Source organism: Acipenser ruthenus, chromosome 53 (genome assembly GCF_902713425.1).
Source record: "Acipenser ruthenus chromosome 53, fAciRut3.2 maternal haplotype, whole genome shotgun sequence".
Classification (NCBI taxonomy): Eukaryota; Metazoa; Chordata; class Actinopteri; order Acipenseriformes; family Acipenseridae; genus Acipenser; species Acipenser ruthenus.
In genome coordinates this window covers 6,884,840-6,910,607 of record NC_081241.1, presented here as the reverse complement: position 1 = coordinate 6,910,607, position 25,768 = coordinate 6,884,840, and the positions used below count along the sequence as shown (strand labels likewise).

The window sequence follows — 25,768 nt, the reverse complement described above, 5'->3', positions numbered from 1 at the left end:
GTTGATCTTTCAAATTTGATATAAGTTGGAGAAATTCTTGGGTTCAAAACTGTTTTTTTATAAATATATATATATATATACACACACACACACACACACACACACAGACTGCAGCTGGTTCAGAATGCCACTGCCAGGATCCTTCCCAGATGTAAAACGCATGATCACATCACCCCCTGTCTTGCCCAGCTGCACTGGCTACCTGTTAATTTCAGGATTACTTTCAACATTCTCCTGCTTGCTTACAAGGCCCTTCATCACACAGGTCCAGAGCATCTCCTCACCCTGCTGACCCGCTCTGTCCCTGCCTGCAAGCTGAGGTCCTCTGATCCCCAAGCACAAGTGCACCCCACTGGGAGAGCACTCTTTTAGCTTCATGGCCCCAACTCTCTGGAACTCTCTCCCAGGTTTAGTGCGTGCAGCTCCCACAGTCGCTCGTTTCAAACCACTTGTTCTCTCTTGCTTGCAATGCTCTCTAAGCCTGATATCTGTGATTAGCTGTTGTCTAATTTGCTATTTCTGTTTTTTACCCCATCCTATTTGTATGATTCTCCTTGACACACGCATCCACAATGTTTAGAATTCACATCCTAGCCTTTTATTTAATGTATTATGCCTGTATTGAATGTATTTGCATTGTTTTTTACTGTTTGTATTTACTGTACTATGCCAGGCTGTATTTCACTGTATTGAATGTATTTGCATTGTTTTGTACTGTTTGTATTTACTGTACTATGCCAGGCTGTATTTCACTGTATTGAATGTATTTGCATTGTTTTTGTACTGTTTGTATTTACTGTACTATGCCAGGCTGTATTTCACTGTATTGAATGTATTTGCATTGTTTTTTTACTGTTTTTATTTACTGTACTATGCCAGGCTGTATTTCACTGTATTGAATGTATTTGCATTGTTTTTTACTGTTTGTATTTACTGTACTATGCCAGGCTGTATTTCACTGTATTGAATGTATTTGCATTGTTTTTTACTGTTTGTATTTACTGTACTATGCCAGGCTGTATTTCACTGTATTGAATGTATTTGCATTGTTTTTTTACTGTTTGTATTTACTGTACTATGCCAGGCTGTATTTCACTGTATTGAATGTATTTGCATTGTTTTTTTACTGTTTGTATTTACTGTACTATGCCAGGCTGTATTTCACTGTATTGAATGTATTTGCATTGTTTTTTTAATGTTTGTATTTACTGTACTATGCCAGGCTGTATTTCACTGTATTGAATGTATTTGCATTGTTTTTTACTGTTTGTATTTACTGTACTATGCCAGGCTGTATTTCACTGTATTGAATGTATTTGCATTGTTTTTTACTGTTTGTATTTACTGTACTATGCCAGGCTGTATTTCACTGTATTGGATGTATTTGCATTGTTTTTTACTGTTTGTATTTACTGTACTATGCCCTGTATTTCACTGTATTTAATGTTCCTCATTATTTTGTAAAGTACTTTGTGATGGTGGTTCACTATGAAAGGCGCTATATAAAATAAATATTGATTGATATTGATTGATTGATATATATAGCTGAGAAGATCTTCTAAACTGTCTGCTATCCTGACCCCAGATCAACACACACACACACACACACACTGACACACACACACTGACACACACACACCACACTGACACACACACACACACACACACTGACACACACACACACACACAGAGACACACACACACACTGACACACACACACTGACACACACACACACACACACACACTGACACACACACACACACACAGACACACACACACAATGACACACACACGCACACACACACACACACTGACTCACACTGACACACACACTGACACACACACACACTGGCACACACACACACACTGACACACACGCATACTGACACACACACACTGACACACACACACACACACAAACACACACACACACACTGACACACACACACACACACACACAAACACTGACACACACACACACGCACACACACTGACACACACACACACACAAACAAACACACACACACTGACACACACACACACTGACACACAAACACTGACACACACACACACGCACACACACTGACACACACGCACACACACAAACACGCACGCACTGCTACCCTGACCTCAGATCAACACACACACACACACACACACCCACACCCACACTGATACACACACGCACACTGCTATCCTGACCCCAGATCAACACACACACACACAAACACACACACACACTGCTATTCTGACCCTAGATCACTACACACTTACACACGCACACACACACACACACACACACACACTGCTATCCTGACCCCAGATCAACACACACACACACACAGACACACACTGCTGTCCTGCCCCTAGATCACTACACACACACACACACACACACGCACACGCGCACACACACACATTTCTACCTTGACACCAGATCAGCACACGGTATTCAAAACAGCAGGAGGCTAATAAAATAAACAATATTCAAAAGCCTGCTTAAAAATGGAAGCATCTGGATACCAGCATATTAATGACAGCTTGTTATTCAAATTCTCAATGGCCATTAACACAGGGAGGAAGCGCCTTGTTTTAACTACAGTGAAGAAAATATCCATTAATACAAGTTTGCACTCGAGCAAGTCAGGGGCCCTTGTTTAGAACTGTCAAATCCCAACCGCTTTCAAATATGTACAGTATATACTGTTGTGAGAAAGGTCATTGCTTTCATTAACTGTAGAATGCGTGTGCATACTGCCCTTTATATATTTCTGATGCATATCATGATATTTGTACTGTGTTATCCTGCAGAGATACTCAGAGATATTACAATTTAATATAAACTCAAACCTAACCTCCTATATACATCTCGGAATGCATTTGACTATAATCGTTCCCTTACTGTGCACTTATAACACCATGATGAGGACCCTGTGTGTGCCTGCGCTGCTATTCATAATGCAATGGATGCTGATATAATGGAATGGATTCCAGTTGTTATTTATATTGTTATTTTCTCTGTTAGATTTGGTTATTATTGGGATTCCAAGCTGAAGGAAGACTTTTGTTATTGTTAGGATTTTTAGACTTCCAAGCCAGAATGTCTGGAAGCTGATCGTTCTTGTAAAGATTATTATTGTTATATTATGTTATCTCGGCTTCTTTATTATTATTATTATTATTATTATTATTATTATTATTATTATTATTATTATTATTATTATTGTTGTTGTTGTCTGCGTTGTAAAATGCAGAGGTTGTTTTCTCTCGGTTTCTTTTGTAGGAACAATTCAATAATTGATAATTTAATGTTTATCTGGGTTGATTAGTTCGCTTATTAATATTTAATTGACAATAAACAGAAAACAGAAAAGTCACAAAGTAAATCTCTCAGTCTCTAAGCACAAACACAATTCAAAACTCTCACTACACTCATGCTGGCTAGCAGGCAATTGAGATATGAGAGCGCCTGTCTCCTCACACACAAAGCAGCACTTCAGCAGCTCAAGCAGGCTGTGACGTAGCTAGTAACTTCCTCACACACACACACACGGCCACATGCAAACTGAAATGATGCAGACAATCTTAGAATAGATCACACTAAGCTAATTAATGGTATATAGATTCAGGATATGTCAAGTTTACTTTTAAAGAAATTCTTCATACAACAATATGAGGTAGATTACTTCTAGTTACTTCATCAAGTTTCACTAAAAGTTATTTCACACGCAAAGTGTTCAAACTAAATAATTAACAGTTCAATTCTATGTGAATGTTATAATTAATTAATTTAGTTCCATGACAGGAAAATGCAACTGGAATTATACTCAACGGTTCCTTGAAGCTTAGACTTTTGGTCCGCTGGTTTGGAAACTCAGTCTGTTGAAGTGCCCAGTACAAAAACTCTCCTCTCTGCAACAAAGTCTTCAATCCCACGTTGGATCAAACTCGGTAACAAAGCTTTCAATTCACTACAGAATCAACAAACAGCTGCAACAAGGTCTCCAGTCCTCAGTATGGGATCCACAGCAGCGCCCGTCCGCTCTGTCCTCTTTGCTGAATCTTGAGCTACGCAGGTAGCAGGGCACAGTTTCTTTTGGATACTGTGGTTTTAGGTGTACAGCACTCTGATAACAGTCTCTGTGAGTTTTACGGCATTCCTCCAGCTTGGCCTCAGTCTCGTTGCTTGTGGTCGTTGACTCGCTTGCAGCTCGATTCCTCTTCTTGATTCTGTTTTCAGGCAGAGTCCCGGAGTTGCAGCTTTGCTTTTCAGAGTGACAGCACCTTGTTTATCATTCGATGTGGAGCGCAACATGTTTAGCTTTGCTTGGATATTTATAGTCTGTTTCACTCTGCTTAATATCCACTGTCATGAGATCATTTGTGTATCGTGTCTTTTTTTAAACTCCCAGTCCTTTGGTGTTTTAATGTCCTTTTCCACGGGGACAGCGCTAGTTCATGTCTGCCTTGCGTCAAAATGCTTGTTGCTGCACGTGTGAAGTATCTGTCCATAATTCAACTGTCCGCTCAGCCTAATCCAGTCCAGGCACTGCTCCTCTAATCAGTAGCTCACATAGTTCAGTCTGTCTGCAAGCCAGAGGCCCCTTCTCAAGACACAGCAGCTTGCCTTGATTCTCAAGACACACAGTTTGATCAGTGAATGCAGTTCCATCTCTACTGCACGTTCATGTATTATTATCATATTCAGGAATATGCCCCACAGCGGGGTGTACCCTGTCGCAGGGGCTCAAACCGATTTTACCCCCAATTACTTATTCAATTTGTCTTAATTGCTATCTGTGCCATGTTTACCCGCTGTTTGTGTACCAAAATCCATCGCAATAGACTTTGAATTCGAGAATTCACCCCTCTCCCCGAGTCCTGCTTCATACAACCTGACAAAAACCTTCCAGTATAATTTCAGTATCTGCTCCTCACTTTGCAGGCTGTAGATAATTAACAAACAACCTTTAAGAACACAATAAACCACAAATGTGCAAACTTTGCCAATACTTTATTGCCAGAATCGATCCTGTTGCGATAGCAGAGATACAGCTGGGGTGTGATAATCACCCTACAACACAAAGCAGGGGCGCTGGGATACATGCAGTTGTGTTCATGTTACGATAGCTTGTAAATATGAGTTTATAATAAATTGTAATAACTCTGAGTATCTCCGCAGGATAACACAGTACAAATATCATGATATGCATCAGAAAATATAAAGGACAGTAAGCACACGCATTCTACAGTGAATGAAAGAAAAAAGCAACGACCTTTCTCACAATAGTATATACTGTACATATTTCAAAGTGATATGGATTTGACAGTGCTAAACAATGTCATAAGGCTCTGTGGCAAAGTGCCCGCCCCTGTGTGTATTTTGTGTGTTATGTGTTGTATGTATGGTGCGTATGTTAATGTTGGTGTATAGATTGGTACACGGGATATAAACGGGTCTGTGTTTCACGTGTATTTAAAAAGTGTAGATTTGTATTTAGGCACGAGGAGGGCACAAATCACTTCACGTGCTGGTTAAATGTAATATGTGAGCACGGGGTTGCACAGAATTAATTCACGTGCTGGGATTCAAGTGAATAATTAATTAGTAATTGAATCCCAGCACAACAGTATAAATAGGCACATTTTTAGTCACTCGTGGTTGGGTGTTCAGAGAGAGGAGAACGGGTGAGAGAGAGAGGAGTGATTAGAAGCAAAATCGTAAACGTAAAGTGTTTGTTCTCACCGTGTCTGTTTGTCTGTCCGTGCACCGTTTGTTTAGTGTTAGTCATTTTGTATGTCTGTTTATTTTGGCGCAAGTGCCGTGTCCTGTTTTGTGCTGTTTTCAAACCTTTTATTTGTTAATAAACGCTGAGTGCAGCCATTGCACTCAGCTCATCACAACCACTGTCTGTGTCTGTGTATTCCTTTCTGGTCTGACGCCACCCACTCTGGCCGTCTTTGTGACACGCTCCTGTCTTTCTCTACTGGAAAATTTGATTAATGGCTGTTTTTATTTTATTTACTGTTGTTAAAACAAGGCGCTTCCTCCCTGTTAATGGCCATGGGGAATTTGAATAACAAGCTGTCATTGATATGCTGATATCCAAATGCATTCATTTTTCAGCAGGCTTTTGAATATTGTTTATTTTATTAGACACCTGCTGCTTTGAATACCGTGTGTGTGTGTGTGTCTGTGTGTGTGTGTTTGTGTCTGTGCGCGTGTGTGTGTGTGTCAGTGTGTGTGTGTTAGTGTGTGTGTGTGAGTGTGTATGTGTCTGTGTGTGTGTGTCTCAGTGTGTGTGTCAGTGTGTGTCAGTGTGTGTGTTTCAGTGTGTGTGTGTGTTTGTGCGTCTCAGTGTGTCAGTGTGTGTGTGTGTGTTTGTGCGTCTCAGTGTGTCAGTGTGAGTGTGTCAGTGTGTGTGTGTTTGTGCGTCTCAGTGTGTCATTGTGTGTGTGTCAGTGTGTGTATGTGTGTGTCAGAGTGTGTGTGTGTCTCATTGTGTCAGTGTGTGTGTGTGTGTGTGTGTGTCTCATTGTGTCAGTGTGTGTGTGTGTGTGTCAGTGTGTGTGTGTTAGTGTGTGTGTCAGTGTGTGTGTCAGTGTGTGTGTGTGTCAATGTGTGTGTGTTAGTGTGTGTGTGTCTCAGTGTGTGCGTGTGTGTGTCAGTGTGTGTGTGTGTCAGTGTGTGTGTGTGTTTCAGTGTGTGTGTGTGTGTTTGTGCGTGTCAGTGTGTGTGTGTGTCTGTCAGTGTGTGTGTTTGTGCGTCTCAGTGTGTGAGTGTGTGTGTGTGTTTCAGTGTGTGTGTGTTTGTGCGTCTCAGTGTGTCTGTGTGTGTGTGTTGGTGTTGTGTGTGTCAGTGTGTGTGTGTATGTGTGTTGGTGTTGTGTGTGTGTCTGTGTGTGTGTGTGTGTGTTGGTGTTGTGTGTGTCAGTGTGTGTGTGTTGGTGTTGTGTGTGTCAGTGTGTGTGTGTCTGTGTGTGTGTGTGTCAGTGTGTGTGTGTTAGTGTGTGTGTGTGAGTGTGTATGTGTCTGTGTGTGTGTGTCTCAGTGTGTGTGTCAGTGTGTGTCAGTGTGTGTGTTTCAGTGTGTGTGTGTGTTTGTGCGTCTCAGTGTGTCAGTGTGTGTGTGTGTGTTTGTGCGTCTCAGTGTGTCAGTGTGTGTGTGTTTGTGCGTCTCAGTGTGTCATTGTGTGTGTGTCAGTGTGTGTATGTGTGTGTCAGAGTGTGTGTGTGTCTCATTGTGTCAGTGTGTGTGTGTGTGTGTGTGTCTCATTGTGTCAGTGTGTGTGTGTGTGTGTCAGTGTGTGTGTGTTAGTGTGTGTGTCAGTGTGTGTGTCAGTGTGTGTGTGTGTCAATGTGTGTGTGTTAGTGTGTGTGTGTCTCAGTGTGTGCGTGTGTGTGTCAGTGTGTGTGTGTGTGTCAGTGTGTGTGTGTGTTTCAGTGTGTGTGTGTGTGTTTGTGCGTGTCAGTGTGTGTCTGTCAGTGTGTGTGTTTGTGCGTCTCAGTGTGTGAGTGTGTGTGTGTGTTTCAGTGTGTGTGTGTTTGTGCGTCTCAGTGTGTCTGTGTGTGTGTGTGTTGGTGTTGTGTGTGTCAGTGTGTGTGTGTATGTGTGTTGGTGTTGTGTGTGTGTCTGTGTGTGTGTGTGTCAGTGTGTGTGTGTGTGTTGGTGTTGTGTGTGTCAGTGTGTGTGTGTGTGTGTGTTGGTGTTGTGTGTGTCAGTGTGTGTGTGTCTGTGTGTGTGTGTGTCAGTGTGTGTGTGTTAGTGTGTGTGTGTGAGTGTGTATGTGTCTGTGTGTGTGTGTCTCAGTGTGTGTGTCAGTGTGTGTCAGTGTGTGTGTTTCAGTGTGTGTGTGTGTTTGTGCGTCTCAGTGTGTCAGTGTGTGTGTGTGTGTTTGTGCGTCTCAGTGTGTCTGTGTGTGTGTTTGTGCGTCTCAGTGTGTCATTGTGTGTGTGTCAGTGTGTGTATGTGTGTGTCAGAGTGTGTGTGTGTCTCATTGTGTCAGTGTGTGTGTGTGTGTGTGTGTCTCATTGTGTCAGTGTGTGTGTGTGTGTGTCAGTGTGTGTGTGTTAGTGTGTGTGTCAGTGTGTGTGTCAGTGTGTGTGTGTGTCAATGTGTGTGTGTTAGTGTGTGTGTGTCTCAGTGTGTGCGTGTGTGTGTCAGTGTGTGTGTGTGTGTCAGTGTGTGTGTGTGTTTCAGTGTGTGTGTGTGTTTGTGCGTGTCAGTGTGTGTCTGTCAGTGTGTGTGTTTGTGCGTCTCAGTGTGTGAGTGTGTGTGTGTGTTTCAGTGTGTGTGTGTTTGTGCGTCTCAGTGTGTCTGTGTGTGTGTGTGTTGGTGTTGTGTGTGTCAGTGTGTGTGTGTATGTGTGTTGGTGTTGTGTGTGTGTCTGTGTGTGTGTGTGTCAGTGTGTGTGTGTGTGTTGGTGTTGTGTGTGTCAGTGTGTGTGTGTGTGTGTGTTGGTGTTGTGTGTGTCAGTGTGTGTGTGTCTGTGTGTGTGTGTGTCAGTGTGTGTGTGTTTAAAAAAAATAAAGAAAGAAGGAAAATGCACATGATCTTTAACTCGCTCTTTTTTTACAAACAAAAATTCAAAACTGAAAGCGTGCGTGACGGTTATTTCCCTGCAAACCCTTGTCTTTAACCACGGGAGCACACAGACTCTTCTAATATAAATTTAGTCAGACACCAAAATCCAAGCAGAACAACTGGACAAAACATACAAAAAGATCATAGTTTTTCTTTCCTATTAAGTGCTGTTGTAACTGTTAGTATTAACCTGTATATTTAAAGTTCAAAATTAATAATTCAAAATGAAACATGATCTTAACTGATACAAAATTGTTTAAAATACAATGCTCCCATGGCACTCCATTAGCAACACAGACGTTTCCAAAAACGAACCCAGCATTTGAGTAACTGTGATAACAAGAAGCGGTCGGGATGATTTCAAACAGCATGAAAAGATAAGGGGCCGCTCTAAAGAAAGAGAAAGAAAAATGACATTTGAAGCGCTGTACTCTTTAACCACGGACTTGTTTCAATTGTGTTGCAGACGAGAAACACAGCTAACTGAGGAACGAGTGATTCAGTAGAGAGAGGCATGGACCCGACTCCAAGGAGAAGAAGGAGTAAAGAGAATGACCCTCCTGATATGTCACAAGAGCCTGCAGGGTACTGAAAGTCTTTTCTTATTAGTTCACGGTGCAGCGGCATGCTGAATAATACCTTTACTAAGAAGCTGTTCAGGAATCCAAATCACTGAGCTGAGTCTCAAGACCAGGGTTAGAGTCCAGACATCTCTGTGCTTTACAATGCTTCCCTATGCTTTACCACACCTGTTTGTGCTTTACAATACTTCCCTATGCTTTACCAGACCTCTCTGTGCTTTACAATGCTTCCCTATGCTTTAACAGACCTCTCTGTGCTTTACAATGCTTCCCTATGCTTTACCAGACCTCTCTATGCTTTACAATGCTTCCCTATGCTTTACCAGACCTCTCTATGCTTTACAATGCTTCCCTATGCTTTACCAGACCTCTCTATGCTTTACAATGCTTCCCTATGCTTTACCAGACCTCTCTGTGCTTCACAATGCTTCCCTATGCTTTACCGGACCTCTCTGTGCTTTACAATGCTTCCCTATGCTTTACCAGACTTCTTTCTCTCTCATTCCCCTCTTTCTTTCTCATTCTCATTTGAAAAACCATGTTAATGAGTATTAAGAAATGAGAAAAAGTCAGTCTATCACGTTAATTTTTTTTATTAAATCACATTACTAAAATCTGAAATATTAAACATTTTATGGAAATCAAAAAACAAAAACACACACACAATAAAGCAAACTTAAGTTCACTTTTTAAAAAAACTGTTACAGCACTGAATATTGGATGCCATTTTTTAAAATATATATAAAACATAACAATTCTTAAAAAGGAAATTAAATGCAGTTACTTCCTATGAAATCCATTTGTTGCTAAAAACAAATAATTCACCTTGTTTCGCTCTGTAGGTGGCGCCGATTTACCCCCTAACTTTCATCCAAAGTTGTGTCAGATTGAACATTCCCTTCACCCGAGGAGTGGAGAGGACAGACAGGGAGTTCAATACAAAGGGTTTCTTACAACACAAAACAGTTTAGTTCAGCTGGCAGATTGTTACAGAGGAATCAAAATAAATCCAAAACCCAGGATAGAGCGGCTCAGTGAATGTGGTTTGGAATCTGTGCAGGAGGGTCATTGTGTCAGAGACACCATAAATGGACAGCGTGCCGGCATTAAAGTCCAGATACACTCCTATTCTGGGGGAGTGGGGGGCAGTTATTGTAGTTTCATTGTTATTGTGCCGGGCAGTGTAATTGGAATCAGAGCAGTACACACTCCAGGACTTGTCATTGGATCCAAGGCCACAGGAACAATCCCATCCTTTCCTGCTGATTCCTTTATATGTGACTCCTATAGAAGCCCATTCCCCACTCCACTCAATCTCCCAGTAACACCGAGTCCCATACAAACCCTCTCTGCAAAGCACTTGGTACCGGCTGTCAAATCTCTCTGAGTGATCAGGATATCTCTGGGTCTCTCTCCTGCATGTCACCTTTCTGTTCCCTTCAGACAGACAGAGGTTTCTATGCACTGTGTTGGGGTCCAGTGTGAGCTGACAGGAATCTGATTGAAGAGAAGAGGACGGGTAGAGGAGAGATGGTTAGAAAAGTCAAATCACTGAGAAAATCAACAGTCATTGTCTGCTGCATCCACACATTCTGTTTATGGAAGGTGTGTGTTGTTTTAATTATTTTTTTAAATACATTTTGACCACTTTTTAAAACTTTTAAATTGCATTACCTGCCTCAAGATGGCTTCCCGTGGACCAGCATGGACCTCTCAGAACTACATTTCCCATCATCCTCATGCTCACTGGTAATTCCATCTCAATCACATATGTGAGCAGGAGGATGATTGGAAATGTAGTTCTGAGAGGTCCATGCGGGTACATGGGAAGCTGTCTTTAAACCCTCTTGATTGTTTTATTCTTTATAATTCCTCGATCTTATCAAACTTCTTCAATTGGAACCAATCAAATGCAGCTCTGTATACAATTACAGTTCACTTAATGTTCCTACAGGGTATGTGTTGCCATTTTACCCACTCAGACCCCTTGCTTACTAAATATCTTCAATAGAATATCATCCACTCTTCAAATATCTGTCTAATATTTTAATGAGCAATCCATCCCACAAGTGCAGTGATACTGCAATATACATTTACTACCAGCACAGGATGACTGGGAGGGATAGCTGTTCATTTTACCCCACAACTGGTTTCACATGCATTGTACATGTATTAAAAGATGGGATGATTATCTATTCAGGGATACCAAGATATTTAGGGAGAGAAAGGTCTGAGTAGAAAAACAGGCAACAAATGCCCCTCCCCCAGTCATTCTGCATGTATTCATCTGAACCAATACTTGATGGAGAGGAGTGTAGATTAATGGCTTCACAATTACTAATAAATGATAATAATTGCTGCCCTCAAGCTCCACCCCTCCCTGGTCTGTAGTGTTAGCTCTTCTCACAATGGAGTGACACATCTTTCAATCAAATGTTTCAGTGAAACAGACTTACATTTTAAAAACTCAGCTCTGTTCCTTGGCTCTGGAGCCTGCAGACTGTAAACTGCAACTTCATTCACTGGGCAGAAAAAAAGAGATAGAAATAGAATTGAAACATACAACAGTCACTGTCTGCGCCATCCTCAAATCACTCCCTCCTCCCTGCATCATCAGTCCCTGCTCCCTCCTTCCTGCTCTCTCCTCCATTCTGCTACCCCCTCCATTCTCCCTGCTCCCTCCTACCTGCTCCCTCCTCCCTGTTCCCTCCTCCCTCCTCTATCCTCCCTGCTCCTTCCTCCCTGCTCCCACCTCCATCCTGCCTGCTCCCCCTCCATTCTCCCTGCTCCCTCCTGCCTGCTCCCTCCTCCCTCCTCCATCTTCCCTGCTCCCTCCTCCCTGCTCCCTCCTCCATCCTCTTTGCTCCCACCTCCATCCTGCCTGCTCCCCCTCCATTCTCCCTGCTCTCTCCTGCCTGCTCCCTCCTCTATCCTCCCTGCTCCTTCCTCCTGCTCCCTCCTCCATCCTGCCTCCTCCCTCCTCCATCCTCCCTGCTCCTTCCTCCCTGCTCCCTCCTCCCTCCTCCCTGCTCCCTCCTCCATTCTGTTCCCTCCTCCATCTTGCCTGCTCCCTCCTCCATCCTCCCTGCTCCTCCCTCCATTCTCCCTGCTCCCTCCTGCCTCCTCCCTCCTCTATCCTCCCTGCTCCTTCCTCCCTGCTCCCTCCTCCATCCTACCTGCTCCCTCCTCCATCCTCCCTGCTCTCTCCTCCCTTCTCCACAAGTAATCCGACGGTTTTTTTTGCTGTTTTGAGGCGATCAGCCAATAATACAACCGTTTCCACCCTTTCTGCGTTTTCATTGGTCAGATTATATGGCAGTCACACAGCCTGATGAACCTGCTGAATGTGAGCTGAAGCAATCGTAAAACGTCATCACTGAGAGCCGCAGTGGAACGTTATTATAGTTTAAAAAATAATGTTTACACACACACACACACACACACAAACACACACTGACACACACACTAAAAATAATAATATGTTTTTATATTTCTGATAAATAAAACTAAATAATAATAATAATAATAATAATAATAATAATAATAATAATAGGTGTTATACTTATGGAGCGCCGTTTCAAACCCAGAGATACCAAAGCGCTGGGATGTGAATCTGCCCTCACAGCAACGAACATATATAGACATGTTTTATTTTTAATATCTCTTTATACATTATTCAGCTTCGTGTGATTATTATTCTTGAGCAGCGTACTGTAAGGTGTCTGTACGCGTATGTTATTAATGTAGTTAATATAAGATACAATCCCCTCTATTAATACAGCAGAGCCTGTCATATCTGATCCTGAAAGATACGACCCCCTCTATTAATACAGAGCCTGTCATATCTGATCCTGTAAGATACAATCCCCTCTATTACTACAGAGCCTGTCATATCTGATCCTGTAAGATACGATCCCCTCTATTAATACAGAGCCTGTCATATCTGATCCTGTAAGATAGGATCCCCTCTATTAATACAGCAGTGCTTGTCATATCTGATCCTGTAAGATACGACCCCCTCTATTAATACAGAGCCTGTCATATCTGATTCTGTAAGATACGATCCCCTCTATTAATACAGCAGAGCTTGTCATATCTGATCCTGTAAGATATGATCCCCTCTATTAATACAGAGCCTGGACCTGTGGCATGTGTCATTTATACAGGAAGCTACCAATTGAACAGTACTGATGGAAAGTGATCCATGCATATTTGATTACGTGTCTAAAACAGTAAACTCATCTCTTAGCAGGACAGGATGGATTCCCCTGCAGGCAAAAAGAAAACAGTGCATTTGTGAATTCAGTTTCACTTTTAACATCCTGTCACATAACTTCCCAGTGTAACCATGATAAATACAAGAAAGCATTCATATCAATCTGAAAAGCCCGATAGACACTTCTTGCAAAGGAGCCAGCTCTTTCGTACAGCGGTATATCAGGCTTATGTCTTCATGTGTGATTATGTCACCTACCAGCCCCACTGCTGCCTTCCCCCGTGCACCCTACACTCTCCCCTGCCAGCCCCGCTGCTGCCTTCCCCCGTGCACGCTACACTCTCCCCTGCCAGCCCCGCTGCTGCCTTCCCCCGTGCATGATACACTCTCCCCTGCCAGCCCCGCTGCTGCCTTCCCCCGTGCACGCTACACTCTCCCCTGCCAGCCCCGCTGCTGCCTTCCCCCGTGCACACTACACTCTCCCCTGCCAGCCCTGCGCTATGCTTTAGTTTAAAATAATCTTTGAATCCCTGGCTACAGAACGAACCTTCAGACACAGCCCTAAAAAAAGATATAATACTCTAACTTGTCAATGATTACTATAGAGAAGGGTGATGATAGAAGATATTCGTGACATTTAAAAAAAGTAACTAACTACTGACCTGTGGCTTGTGCAGGTGGGCTTGTTGTCTTGACTTTGCTGGTTGTGTCACTGCTCACAGAATACCCCAACTTCCCTTCCACTGTGTATCTAAATTCATACTCTTTGTTCGGCTGCAAGCCTGATACAGTGAGGGTCTCTGTTTTATCAGTGCTGGACTGAATTGCCCATTCCTTCTGATTAATGCACTTATACTCCAGATGGTATTTTAGTTTCTGTTCAGCATCAGTACTGGGAGGCACCACCTTCAGAGTCACACTGTCATGGGTGACATCACAGACCTCAGGGACGTCAGGTTTTGCTGGGATCTTGAAATGTATGTATTTCGATGCTCCATTTTCATGCAGGAGAATGCAGGCTCCAGGAAACTCCTGGTCTTCCTTAGACACTATGAAGAACTTTGTTTTCTTATTCTCCCTGTTGATGTTCACTAACTCCTGGAATACATTCAAATACATTCTGATCTTCAGATTAGTTTTGCTGCTCACCCATTGCTTGCTCTCCTGATGCAAATACTTACTAGGAATTGAACTTTGAGTGTTCTTACTCGCTTGGGTTTCAAGGTAGTTTTTTAAATCTTCCAGATATGGTTCTGGCTCGTGCAGCGAGGTGAATGTAAAGCAAACAATATTTTCAGTCTCATTATTTAATTCTTCCTCGTCTAGCTCATTCACAGAAGATACAGTATGTATGTCTTTTAAAATAGCAAGGCAACGTCTCACTGCATTGATTTCTCTTTCTTTGCTGCTCAGCCAATCATGTTGTGCTTTAAAGTTAAAAGGGGACTCTTCATGATTGTTTAAAATCTCTCCGAGCGACTCTTCCTCTTGCACACCTCCGCGGATGGAAGGCAGCACGGCAGACAGTTTGCTCATGAAATTCAGCTTGTACAGCGTGCCCCTTTGTTTCAGTTGTTGAATCTTCTCATTGACTTCAGGAAACTTTTGGGTAACAATGTCTTTTATCATGTCGTTGCTTTGCATTTCAATTGTATTAAATTGCTCTAAGACAGTTTGCGCAGATGTTACCAAGTAGTCACTTATGTTCCTTTCCAGCTTGGCAGCCCTGGAGTCCAGCTTGATTAACGGGTACAGCCAGACCTTCACAGGCATTGCATTCTCTCCTTTGTCCCCGAGCAATTCTGGAAGAGTTGAGTAGGCTTTCACAGCATCTTGGTAAGTCGATGGGTTAGATTTGAGATGAAAATCTCCATAAAATGTACATTCGAATTTTTCAACTTCAGCTTTTTCTGTTTCATTCAAGTCAATAGAACCTTGCCCTTTGATTTTAATTGTTGGTATTTTACTTATTGCATGCTTCATCTCTCCATGGATATCGTGTTGCTTCTCCTCTGAGGATACCTGCCGGTCGAATACGAAATACGCCTGAGCTCCGTACAGCACAGCGGTGACCACGTGAGTCGCTGTCTTGTCTTCAAACACGCTGGGGTGAGACACTTTCCCTTTGGCCAGGTGATTCATGGTCAGATTCTCAAATCGTGTTGTTGTGTAGTACTGCAGAGTGACTCGGGATTGTCTTGTTGATTTCTTTGTGTCGTTGAAGTACTTTGCAGCTCCACTCACTTGAACCAAACCCCCCAGGAGACTCGCCTTCAGGGAAGCGTCCACTTTCAAAGCAGAAGCCTTATCTTCAATGGAGTCCGAGGTGCTGACACTGAACTCGGTTATCGGCTGGGTTCTTTCATTTATGCTTCTTTTTAGTTCTTCTGGGTACCACAATGTAATTCCTGCCATGCAATCAAGATACACAATTTAATACATTCATCTCAAGGCAAAGTTTAATTCAGGCTTTAAATAACTTTTTCAAATCCACATTAATGTTCCAGAATTGAACAGTGTTTGTGTGTATACAGTCACCTCCAAAGTTATTGGCACCCTTGATAAAGATGAGCAAAAAAGACTGTATAAAATAAATAATGCCAGTACTGAGCTATATTGTAATTTTCCAACATGTGGAATATATTTGACTTTATTAATGATTCAATGGAATCAACCAAAATGACACATTTCTCAAATTATACATTTATTTCCAAAACAATGAAGTGTCACAATTATTGGCCCCCTTGTTTTCAGTACTTTGTGCACCCTCCCCTTGCAATGATAAAGGCACTGAGTCTCTTTTTATAATTTTTAATGAGATTGGAGAACACATTGGGAGGGATCTTAGACCATTCCTCTATACATAATCTTTCCAGATCCTCGATATCCTTTGGTCTGCCCTTATGGACTGCCTTCTTTAATTGAAACCACAGGTTTTCAGTGTGGTTCAAGTCCAGAGACTGAGATGGCCATTGCAAAATGTTGATTTTGTTGTCAATTCACCATTTCTTAGTGGATTTTGATGTGTGCTTGGGGTCATTGTCTTGCTGGAAGATCCACTTGCGGCTAAGTTTCAGCCTCCTGGCAGAGGCAACCAGGATTTTGGCTAAAATGTCCTGGTACTAGGTAGAGTTCATGGTACTGTTGACCTTAACAAGGGTCCCAGGACCAGTGGAAGCAAAACCGTCCCAACAGGCCAAAGAGCTCTATTTTCGTCTCATTAGACCAATCGAAGTGCCAGTGCAGTTCAGGAAACTCCAGGCGCTTACATTTGTTGGTTGCTCTAAATAAAGGCTTTTTCCTGACAACCCTTCCAAATAGCCTATTGGCATGGAGGTGGTGTCTAATTGTAGATTTGGAGACTTGGTGACCCCAAGATGCAGCCAAGTTCTGTAATTCTCCAACTGTGGCCCTTGGATTTCCCTTTGCCTCCCGAATCATCTGCCTCACTGTGCGTGGGGGCAAGATACACTTGTGTCCTCTACCAGGCAAGTTTACCACTGTTCCAGAGGTTTTGAACTTCTTAATTTTTGCCCTAATAGTGGGAAGTGGTATATTTAGTTTTTTTAGCTATTGTTTTGTATCCATTGCCTGATTTATGAAGGTCAACAACAATTTGTCTCTTTTCATTTGTGAGTGCTTTGCCTTTCCCCATGGTGATGGATGACAAATGGATTTCATATGCGTGTTACCTCATTTTTATACCCCAGTGAAACAGGAAGCCATGGAAGGCCACAATACAGTTCCTTAAGACTGAGATGAACTTAAAGAAGTAGAATGTTAATGCAGATTTACTTTTGTTTGATTTTATTTATAAGAATCTTTATAATAATTCTGATACCTATATTTTTGAGAATGTTTTATTACTTGTTAATAAAAACATTTTCTCTGAGCAATTGTATTAGAATAAAAGAATATAGTTTTCCCATATACAGTATTTGAGCATAAAATACAGCTCATTACCTGTGTTTATTTGAACAGCCTTTTTTGCTCATCTTTATCAAGGGTGCCAATAATTTTGGAGGTGTGTGTGTATATTATATATACACACTACCGGTTAAAAGTTTTAGAACACCACCATTCTTCCAGTTTGTATTGAAATTCACGCAGTTTAATGTCTCAATGTAGTCTGAAATTAAAGCATAGAACAAATAAACAATTAGAGATAAAAAAGAAATCATGGAATCGTTTTGTTTAACAATTTAATCTAAATTTTTGACTCATCAAAGTAGCCACCTTTCGCAGATATAACAGCCGAACACACTCGTGGCATTATTTCTACAATGGAAATCAAATATTGTTTGGAAAGTTCTTCCCAACACTGTTGCAGAAGTTCCCACAAATGTGTTGCACTTGTAGATTGCTTTGCTTTCAGCCTTCTGTCCAGTTCATCCCAAACCAGCTCGATGGGGTTTAAGTCTGGATACTGTGCTGGCCATTCCATGATTTGAAGCCTACCGTCTTGTTCTTTTCTAAGGTAGTTCTGACATAGCCTGGAGGTATGTTTTGGGTAATTATCTTGCTGTAGGATGAACCCCTGACCAACTAGGCGTATACCAGAAGGTATTGCATGGCGCTACAAAATGCTGTGGTAGCAGTTTTGGTTCAGGGTGCCACTCGCTCTGTGCAAGTCGCCGACTCTGGATCCAGCAAGAGCCCCAGACCATCACGCTTCCTCCTCCATGTTTGACAGTTGGTGTCACACCCCGAGGAACCATCCTTTCGCCTACTCGACGGCGTACAAAAACCCTGCGTGATAACCCAAGATTTCAAATTTTGATTCATCGATCCATAAGACCTTCTTCCAGTCTTCAGTAGTCCACTGGCGGTGCTTCATGGCCCAGGCAAGCCTCTTTTTCTTATTTTGCCATCTTAGCAATGGCTTTCTTACTGCCACTGGACCTGTCAAACCTGCAGCTCGAAGTCTTCTCTTCACAGTTGAAACTGAGACTTGCTTACTTCGACCAGTGTTAAGCTGTGCTTGAAGCTGTTGTCCTGTGAGCCACCTATCACGCAAGCTGTTGACTCTCAGAAACTTGTCTTCTGATTCTGTTGTGGCTTTGGGTCTGCCAGACCTCTTCCTGTCAGAGTTTCCTCCAGTTTCCAAGTGCCTTTTGATGGTGTAGGAAACTGTACTCACTGACACTTTGGCTTTCTTTGCAATTTCTCTAAAGGAAAGACCTACACTTTTAAGGGTTATAATGGTCTGTCTGTCTTCCTTTGTTAATTGCCTTTTTCTCGCCATTATGACAGCAATATACCAACTTCCTGCAGTACAATACTGTCCAAATAATGCTTAAGAGGGTGTAGTAACACAGTCTGTTCCAACACTGCTTTTATACAGACAGAGGGTTTGTAAGTAATCAACAAAAGTTGGGACACCTGTAGGAATTGTTAGCATCAACTTTCAAGGCTTAATTTACTTCCATTGCTGCAGAATAGCTGTAAGTTGTTAACCCATTACTTATTCCCTGAAAAGGCCTTTTTGTATAACTCTGAAATGTACATTATTTTTCAGTTTTTGGTAACCTAAACTTTTTTTTTTAACCTCTGGCAGTTTACCGCTTACCTTTGTACCATTTCAGGTTATTCACTGGACTTGAACTGCTTAAATTTCAATAAAAACTGGAAAAATGGGGGTGTTCTAAAACTTTTGACTGGTAGTGTATATATACAGTGCCTATAGTAAGTATTCAGCCCCCTTGGACGTTTTCAGTGTTTGTTGTGTTAAAACCTGAAATCTTGATGCATTTAAATTGGATTTTTTTTTTCAAGGCAGCAGTGTGGAGTAGTGGTTAGGGCTCTGCACTCTTGACCGGTGGGTTGTGGGTTCAATCACAGGTGGGGGACACTGCTGCTATACCCTTGAGCAAGGTACTATGTGTAATTATATGTAAAAATAATGTGATATCTTGTAACAATTGTAAGTTGCCCTGGATAAGGGCTTCTGCTAAGAAAATGAATTTATATATGTTATGATGAGTTGAATTTTTACTGTAGCTTGCAAACTGTTCAGATGCAGAGTGGCTGATTACCCTGCGGGGGCTCCCTATTGAATCTCTCCTGTTCCTGCGTCTCACACTGGTGCGCTGTCTCTCTCGTGTGGACTGAATAAGTGCAAGCAAGGGTCAGCAGTCACCTGGAATGAGGCGATCCTTCCGGCAGTCATACAGCATTCCCAGCTGGAAGGGTCGTCCGAGAGCTGCCATCTCCAGCGTCTCATCCCCTGTATTAGCCATGCTTTATCTGAAGAAGAGGCCCTACAAAACAAGGGTGACACATCTGATCAGTAGCTTCCACCTTCAAGTGTAGTGTTGAGAAAGTGAAATTACATTAGAAGACTGCAGCTTTGTAAATGATAAATATACAGAATGGAAATCAATGTGCATTTTATTGTGGATACATTATCATCATGGTCGTAACTAACTATGAGGACACCAAAGCCATGTCCTCGGTTGTTTTTTGCATCATCAGTGCTGATGCTCATGTGCAAATTCTGGTAAAGTACAAAAGACTCCTTCGTGTTCTCTGTTGGTTTGCTGTGCAACATAGATTTGGAGGTTGAATAGTAAATACCAAGCAGTCATATAAATAGTGCAGGTAGAGCTTGAAACCTAAGCTTGACCTGGTAGAATGTGAGCTCTGGTTATGGCCCTGATTATGTATAGTTGGGGTTAAATAGTCACTTTAATGTTAAACCTCATTTTTTGTACTTTAATCAGGGTTGCCACCCGTTCTGGTATTGCCTGGATTGTTCTCTTTTTGAGGTAGCTGTCCTGGGAAATCTGAGAGACTTCCTGGGACATTAAATGTCAAAGTATATGATTTATTTATTTATTCATTTTTGTTTCAGTCGTGTCTAGGGGTTTCCCAGCTGTAAATAATATGCTGCATTTGTTGAGATATTAGAGTTTGTTCACTTCATCCACTATGCCTATACAAACTGGTCAGCTGTCAAACGCTGTAGCGTCCATGTGTTAACATGTCTGTCGATGCCTCTGCCCTACATCGCACTCTTGACATTATTAACTCAAATATCCTGTGCAACACGAAGAAAAGTTCATTCCAAACCCTTAACTGTTCATTCTTTATTAGAAATGCAGGGATTTGTAAATATCTGTCAATGATAAACTTGCTTACATTTTTGACAAAATAAATACTAGCCAGTTGTCACACTTGTTCCAGGTTTTGCTGTAATAAAATACAAAATAGAATGAAAATAGAAAACATCTTGTGTCGGTAAGTTGAGCCCGTGAAACAAAGCACTTTCCATGCAAGACATTTAAAAAAGAAGACTGTCGGTCCATTTGAAACAAGAAAATACCTCTCCATTATGAAGGGGTGTTTGTGAATCCTTTACTTAAAAGTGTTAATGAATATAGACTGCTTTTTCTTATGGCAGTTTGTTGCAATTCCTTTATGCATAATCATAGTTCATATTAGTTTCATAGCGAAACAAGTTTATTCATGAATGATAAGCAGCATGTTTGCACGTTTGACACTTGTCATTTGAATCTGTGATATCCCTACATTTTATATTTTCTGACAAAGACACATTGTCTTCAGTATCATGCATCTGTTAACCACATCATTTAAAATTGTTTCCTTTGTGTATTTGAACCAATGCATTTGACCTAGTGCTTGCCTATGGTTAAGTGGCATTCAAAATATCTATGCGTTAAGTTTTAGGACAGTTCATTTATCCTTGGTTGTTGGTATCTCTGCTCACCAACAGAGTTGTCTGTTATCTTAATTGCTCAGGTTGTGACAAGCGTCAGGCTTCAGGACACACCCAGCACTTAAATAAACATGTTGTTTTCCACATACTGGGGCGAGGGAATGTTTGGTCACATTGGGCTTGCAGCCTTAAAGTGTCCATCTGTTACTCTCTCTCCTTTTCAAAATCATTCCAAGAAGTATCTTAGAAACTGTTGGAAACACTGAAAGAAACTGTCCATCAGTTGAATTGACTATGCCACAAACATCTCCAGTGACATTTGAACCAGGGATCTTCTTTATTCAAAACTGAAGCCCCGAGGCTCTAGAACTACCCCAAGCTTGTATGGATGTCACAGACATTTCCTTTTGTACTGTGGGCGTGTGCGCGTGTCTGTGTTTGTAGTGACTTCGTTTCTAGCTGACATTGAAAAGATTACAGTAGAAGACAAACAAATGTGAAAAAGTGCTCAATATAAATTATTATTATGAGTTGGTATGTTGGGATTTGGTCACGAGTCACTAAGAAGAATGCCGGTAACTTATATTTAGATGAAATTACATCTCTAAAAACAGCCTAGAAAGGGTTGAAATGCGATGGTAATACATTATATTACTTCGTTTAGAAACTGTAAACTGTACCATACAGCTTACTTGGCTGCGGCCCAATGCCCCTGGTAGCTAAAAGTGCTTCTCCTATCATTGTTAGAGCCAACAAGAAATAAAAGGATTCAATTTGCCAGAGAATATTTGTGTTCTGTCTACTGCATGTGTTTTCTACTTAAATATAATGAGCATTAGATAGAATTTGATCATGTAAATGAAGCACATTATCTATGTAGATGACATTGGTACCTAGTTTCTCTATTTCACTTCAGTCGTGTTATAATTCCCCTGGTAAACAATGAAACGGTGGTACTGCCTCCCAGCTGAGGGAGATATTTATTTTCCTTCATTTCAGTGCATTCAAACTTTAGCTTTTTATTTTCAGGATCTTTGAGGAGGAGCCCCTCTGTCAAAGAGTCTGCATACTGTATTGTGAAGAATGTGGTTATCAAGTGACTGCATTACACTCCAGATAGGACGGGTGTAAGTTAGATAACCACGAGAGATGACAAGTTAAAGAAGAGCCCCTCACCCCCTTGATTTTACACACTCTGTTTTAACAAGTCAATTTGTAAACCAAGAAAAAAATCCTTAAGATGAATTTAGGAGTCCTTCACAAATTATTCTTTGCAAAGAAAAGGCTTAACATCTGCGTAAAGTATTTGGTTGTGTTTATATATATATATATATATATATATATATATATATATATATATATATATATATATATATATATATATATATATATATATATAGTGTTTTTTATTTATTTATTTATTTTATTTTGGATACATGAGTGTTTGTAGAAAAAATATACACATACAAAATGTAAAATATGTGCTCACACCCCCTGAACTGTGTTTGTGTTGCATATAGTTGGTTGCAGAACATTGACACAAAAGCGTTTCTAAAAGGACAGTGATGTGAACACCACGAGGTCGGCTGGCCACTTGGCATCTTAAAACATCGTATTTTCTGAGCTGACCGTCACAAACTGGACATTCTCAAGAACACCCACCCCAGTAATGAGGGGCCCAACTCAACTAGCATCTTTAAAGTTTAGATATTTTCATCTTGGCTAAAATAACAAACTCTTGAACACCGTAGCTTGGAAGAATATGACTAACACACGCACACACACACACACACACACACACATATACACGCGCACACGCACACGCACGCGCACGCGCACACGCACACACGCACACACATTTATTTTGTTTTGGCTTTTTTCATTTCAAAATGTTGTCGCCGCTAGCATCTTATTAGTTGTAACAAACTCTTGAGCTTGTCTAAAATGATATACTAGAACATGAACAGCAAACATGGATTCATTTTTTTCTTAATTTCAGCATTTTACAAATATTTTCATCTTGACTAAAATAATTGTCAAATTAAAGAATATAACAAACACACACACACACACACTCACACACACACATACACTGAGACACAAACTCACACACTGAGACACACTCACACACTGAGACACACTCACACACTGAGACACACACACACACTGAGACACACACTCACACACACAGAGACACAAACTCACACACTGAGACACACAGACACACAGACACACACACACTGAACAATTTATTTTCTTAATTTCATGGGTTTCAAACTTTTGCTTTCATTTCCAGGAACAGATCTGTGAAGTGTAAGGGCAACAAAAGTGAATAGTTTTACAGTGTGTGCCCGTCAGCCTAGCTGTTGTCAATATTTTGAAAATGTTTTGATGAATACATGTGTTTATTGTTTTTTTCAATTCCAGTTAGCATAACTGAATTACTGTATTATAATTACAATGTTTTTTGGGATTCACACAAAAGGTTTAAATGATTAAAAATGCATTTATTTCAGGAAGTTTTGGACAAACACCCTTCAGCTGTGAAGAAAAATTGATATTTTTGATATCAACAATACCAATTTTGATATAAAAAATGTGACAATTACTGATTTCAAATTATATATATATATATATATATATATATATATATTGTAGAACACGTTTGTGTTCATTAGGAACAAAAACAAGTGCTTGATAAAATCACAACAAAACAAGCAAATAAAAAAAAACCTTCTATTGCTTCATTTTCCTGGTTACTCTACAACACAATCTATTCGTTTTCACTTTTCAGATGTATTGATGCATAGTCACAGTATCAAGTGTTATTTAAACTCCTTTTGCTTCTTGCAGCTTATCTGTAAACAGTTTTACTGTCACGTCCTCTCGTACATTTGAAAGTATTCATAACCCCTCAATATAAAATTCATTTTACTGTCTTCAGTCATGTTTGCTCAAGTCTTCAACTTTACTTTCTTTCAAAATAAAATAGTTCCTACTTAAATAATTGATTTTTTTTTTTTGCATGAATCTGTCAATGCAGAAGGCAATGTCACCAAAAGATCCACAATAAAAATGATAAACTATGGATTTAAAATGTATCCAGGAGGATTTGTTTTAATTTCAAGAACATTCTCTGTGTTAATTCTCAACACTCCATTTTACAGCTCAAACTCTACTTTTCAGCATAAAAACTACAAATATGAATCCATAAGTAATTCTGGCTGGTCTGAGTGTATTTTTACTTTACTATATACAATAATATAAAAAAATAATAAAATAAACAAAAATCATGCATATTAAAATGTCACTCACCAGACTTCTGAATGATTGAATATAGGATTCAGGTTCAGCAAAGCTCTTGTTTATTTAAGATTCAATAACTGCTAACTTATTTTCTTTTTGAAGATATATAGAAAATAATAAGAAAGGTATTCTTCACAGCTGCAAATTCTGAGGTGACTTTCTTGTAGTTTGCTTGATCTCTCCCAACCACTTTTCCAAAAACCCGCCCACTTTCTGAAAACCCTGCCCAGTGCACAGTATTATTATTATTATTTATTTCTTAGCAGACACCCTTATCCAGGGCGACTTACAGTCGTCAACAATTACATTTCAAGAATCACAGTGCAAGTAATAATACAATTAAGAGCAAGATAATTACAATGATGAATACAATGACTTGAAGGGCCTGCATTGCACATGTAAAGTTACCCATCAGTTTACCTGCTCTCTTGATCTGAAACTTGAGTTTATTTTTGCCACACAGAAAATCTCATGCATAATATACTTGCATATCTGTGGAGCGCCCTTTCCCTTCTGTTGATCCTATTAGAACATACACATGAAAAACTTCTGTTAGAGCTCTTAGTCCTAGGAGAACCACTGTGTAAATGTGATGGACTCACCCCCACAGCACTCACACCAGCTGCCCATGTACATTTCACCCTGAGTTTCCGTAATCACAAGTTCCTGAAGACCTTGATCAAGGCGAACCAAAGACCGCTAAACGACAAGCCTGGCCTCCCCCACCCAAACCAAGCTGAATTAACAACAGAAAACACCAGCAGAGGCCCGGAATAACAAGAACAAGCTTGATTCCATGTTTAGACTGTCCATTTCTCCTGATTTATCACAGTATTAACAATGTGTTTGACTGCTGTGTTAGAGTGTCTAGTTCTGTACAGGAATATAAGAAGGATGGAACTCCAGCCATTGGAATAGTTGTGTCAATACCCTCGATTCACCATGAAGTGTGATCCTGGGCTGGAATCACAATATGTGCTTCTGCTGTTTCTGTTGAAATGATACAGAGACAGGGATAGGTTTCACAAGAAACAAAACTTACCAGTGTTTCTGAATTCCAGGAGTTATATAAAGCTCTAAGAGGCAGGGTTTGGGACTGAGGCCAGGTTTAGACAAGCAGACTGAGCAGAGACTGCTGAATTAGTGTGAGAGGGGCGGAGAGGAGAGAGTGGGACAGGAGTTTGAGAATGGTATCCTCTGTCACAGCGCTCCTTCAAGACTGAAGCTTTCTCCCAATGGGACAGGCCCATTCCCAGTAGAGACTCTGAATGCAGATGGGACACTGGCCACACAAACAATCCCACCTCCTTCCAAGAACTCAGTCCTATATACAGGACACGTGATGGGCTTGCATGAGAAATCCTGGAGTGAGTCAGAAGAGATCTTTCCATTCTACTGGAGAG

At 40.9% G+C, this 25,768-nt stretch overlaps 1 protein-coding gene across 2 annotated transcripts; it reads right to left on the bottom strand.

Annotated features, from left to right (window-relative positions):
* Nucleotides 1–9,742: 9,742 nt before the first annotated feature.
* LOC117432751 (neoverrucotoxin subunit alpha-like) lies at nt 9,743–24,556 on the bottom strand. Of its 2 annotated transcripts, XM_059016634.1 has the most exons (6): nt 24,375–24,556; nt 20,522–20,572; nt 19,521–19,641; nt 14,044–15,789; nt 11,622–11,687; nt 9,743–10,662 (listed from the first exon to the last, which is right to left on the bottom strand). In XM_059016634.1, exons 3-6 carry the CDS (start codon nt 19,618–19,620, stop codon nt 10,133–10,135), a joined length of 2,442 nt encoding a protein of 813 aa, XP_058872617.1. In that variant the 5' UTR covers nt 19,621–19,641; nt 20,522–20,572; nt 24,375–24,556; the 3' UTR covers nt 9,743–10,132. The 2 variants fall into 2 exon arrangements, with proteins under 2 accessions (XP_058872617.1, XP_058872616.1); XM_059016633.1 differs by lacking the exon at nt 20,522–20,572 and having other exon boundaries at nt 24,375–24,555.
* Between the last annotated feature and the right edge of the window lie 1,212 nt (nt 24,557–25,768).

Bases quoted from the DNA above. Each gene is read 5' to 3' on its own strand.
- LOC117432751 (XM_059016634.1), bottom strand. From the start codon at position 19,620: ATGGCTAATACAGGGGATGAGACGCTGGAGATGGCAGCTCTCGGACGA. The intron at 11,688-14,043 runs GTCAGTAGTTAG...TTTTCTGCCCAG, and splicing joins CCCACCTGCACAAGCCACAG to TGAATGAAGTTGCAGTTTAC. The intron at 10,663-11,621 runs GTAAGTCTGTTT...CTCTTCAATCAG, and splicing joins CAGAGCTGAGTTTTTAAAAT to ATTCCTGTCAGCTCACACTG.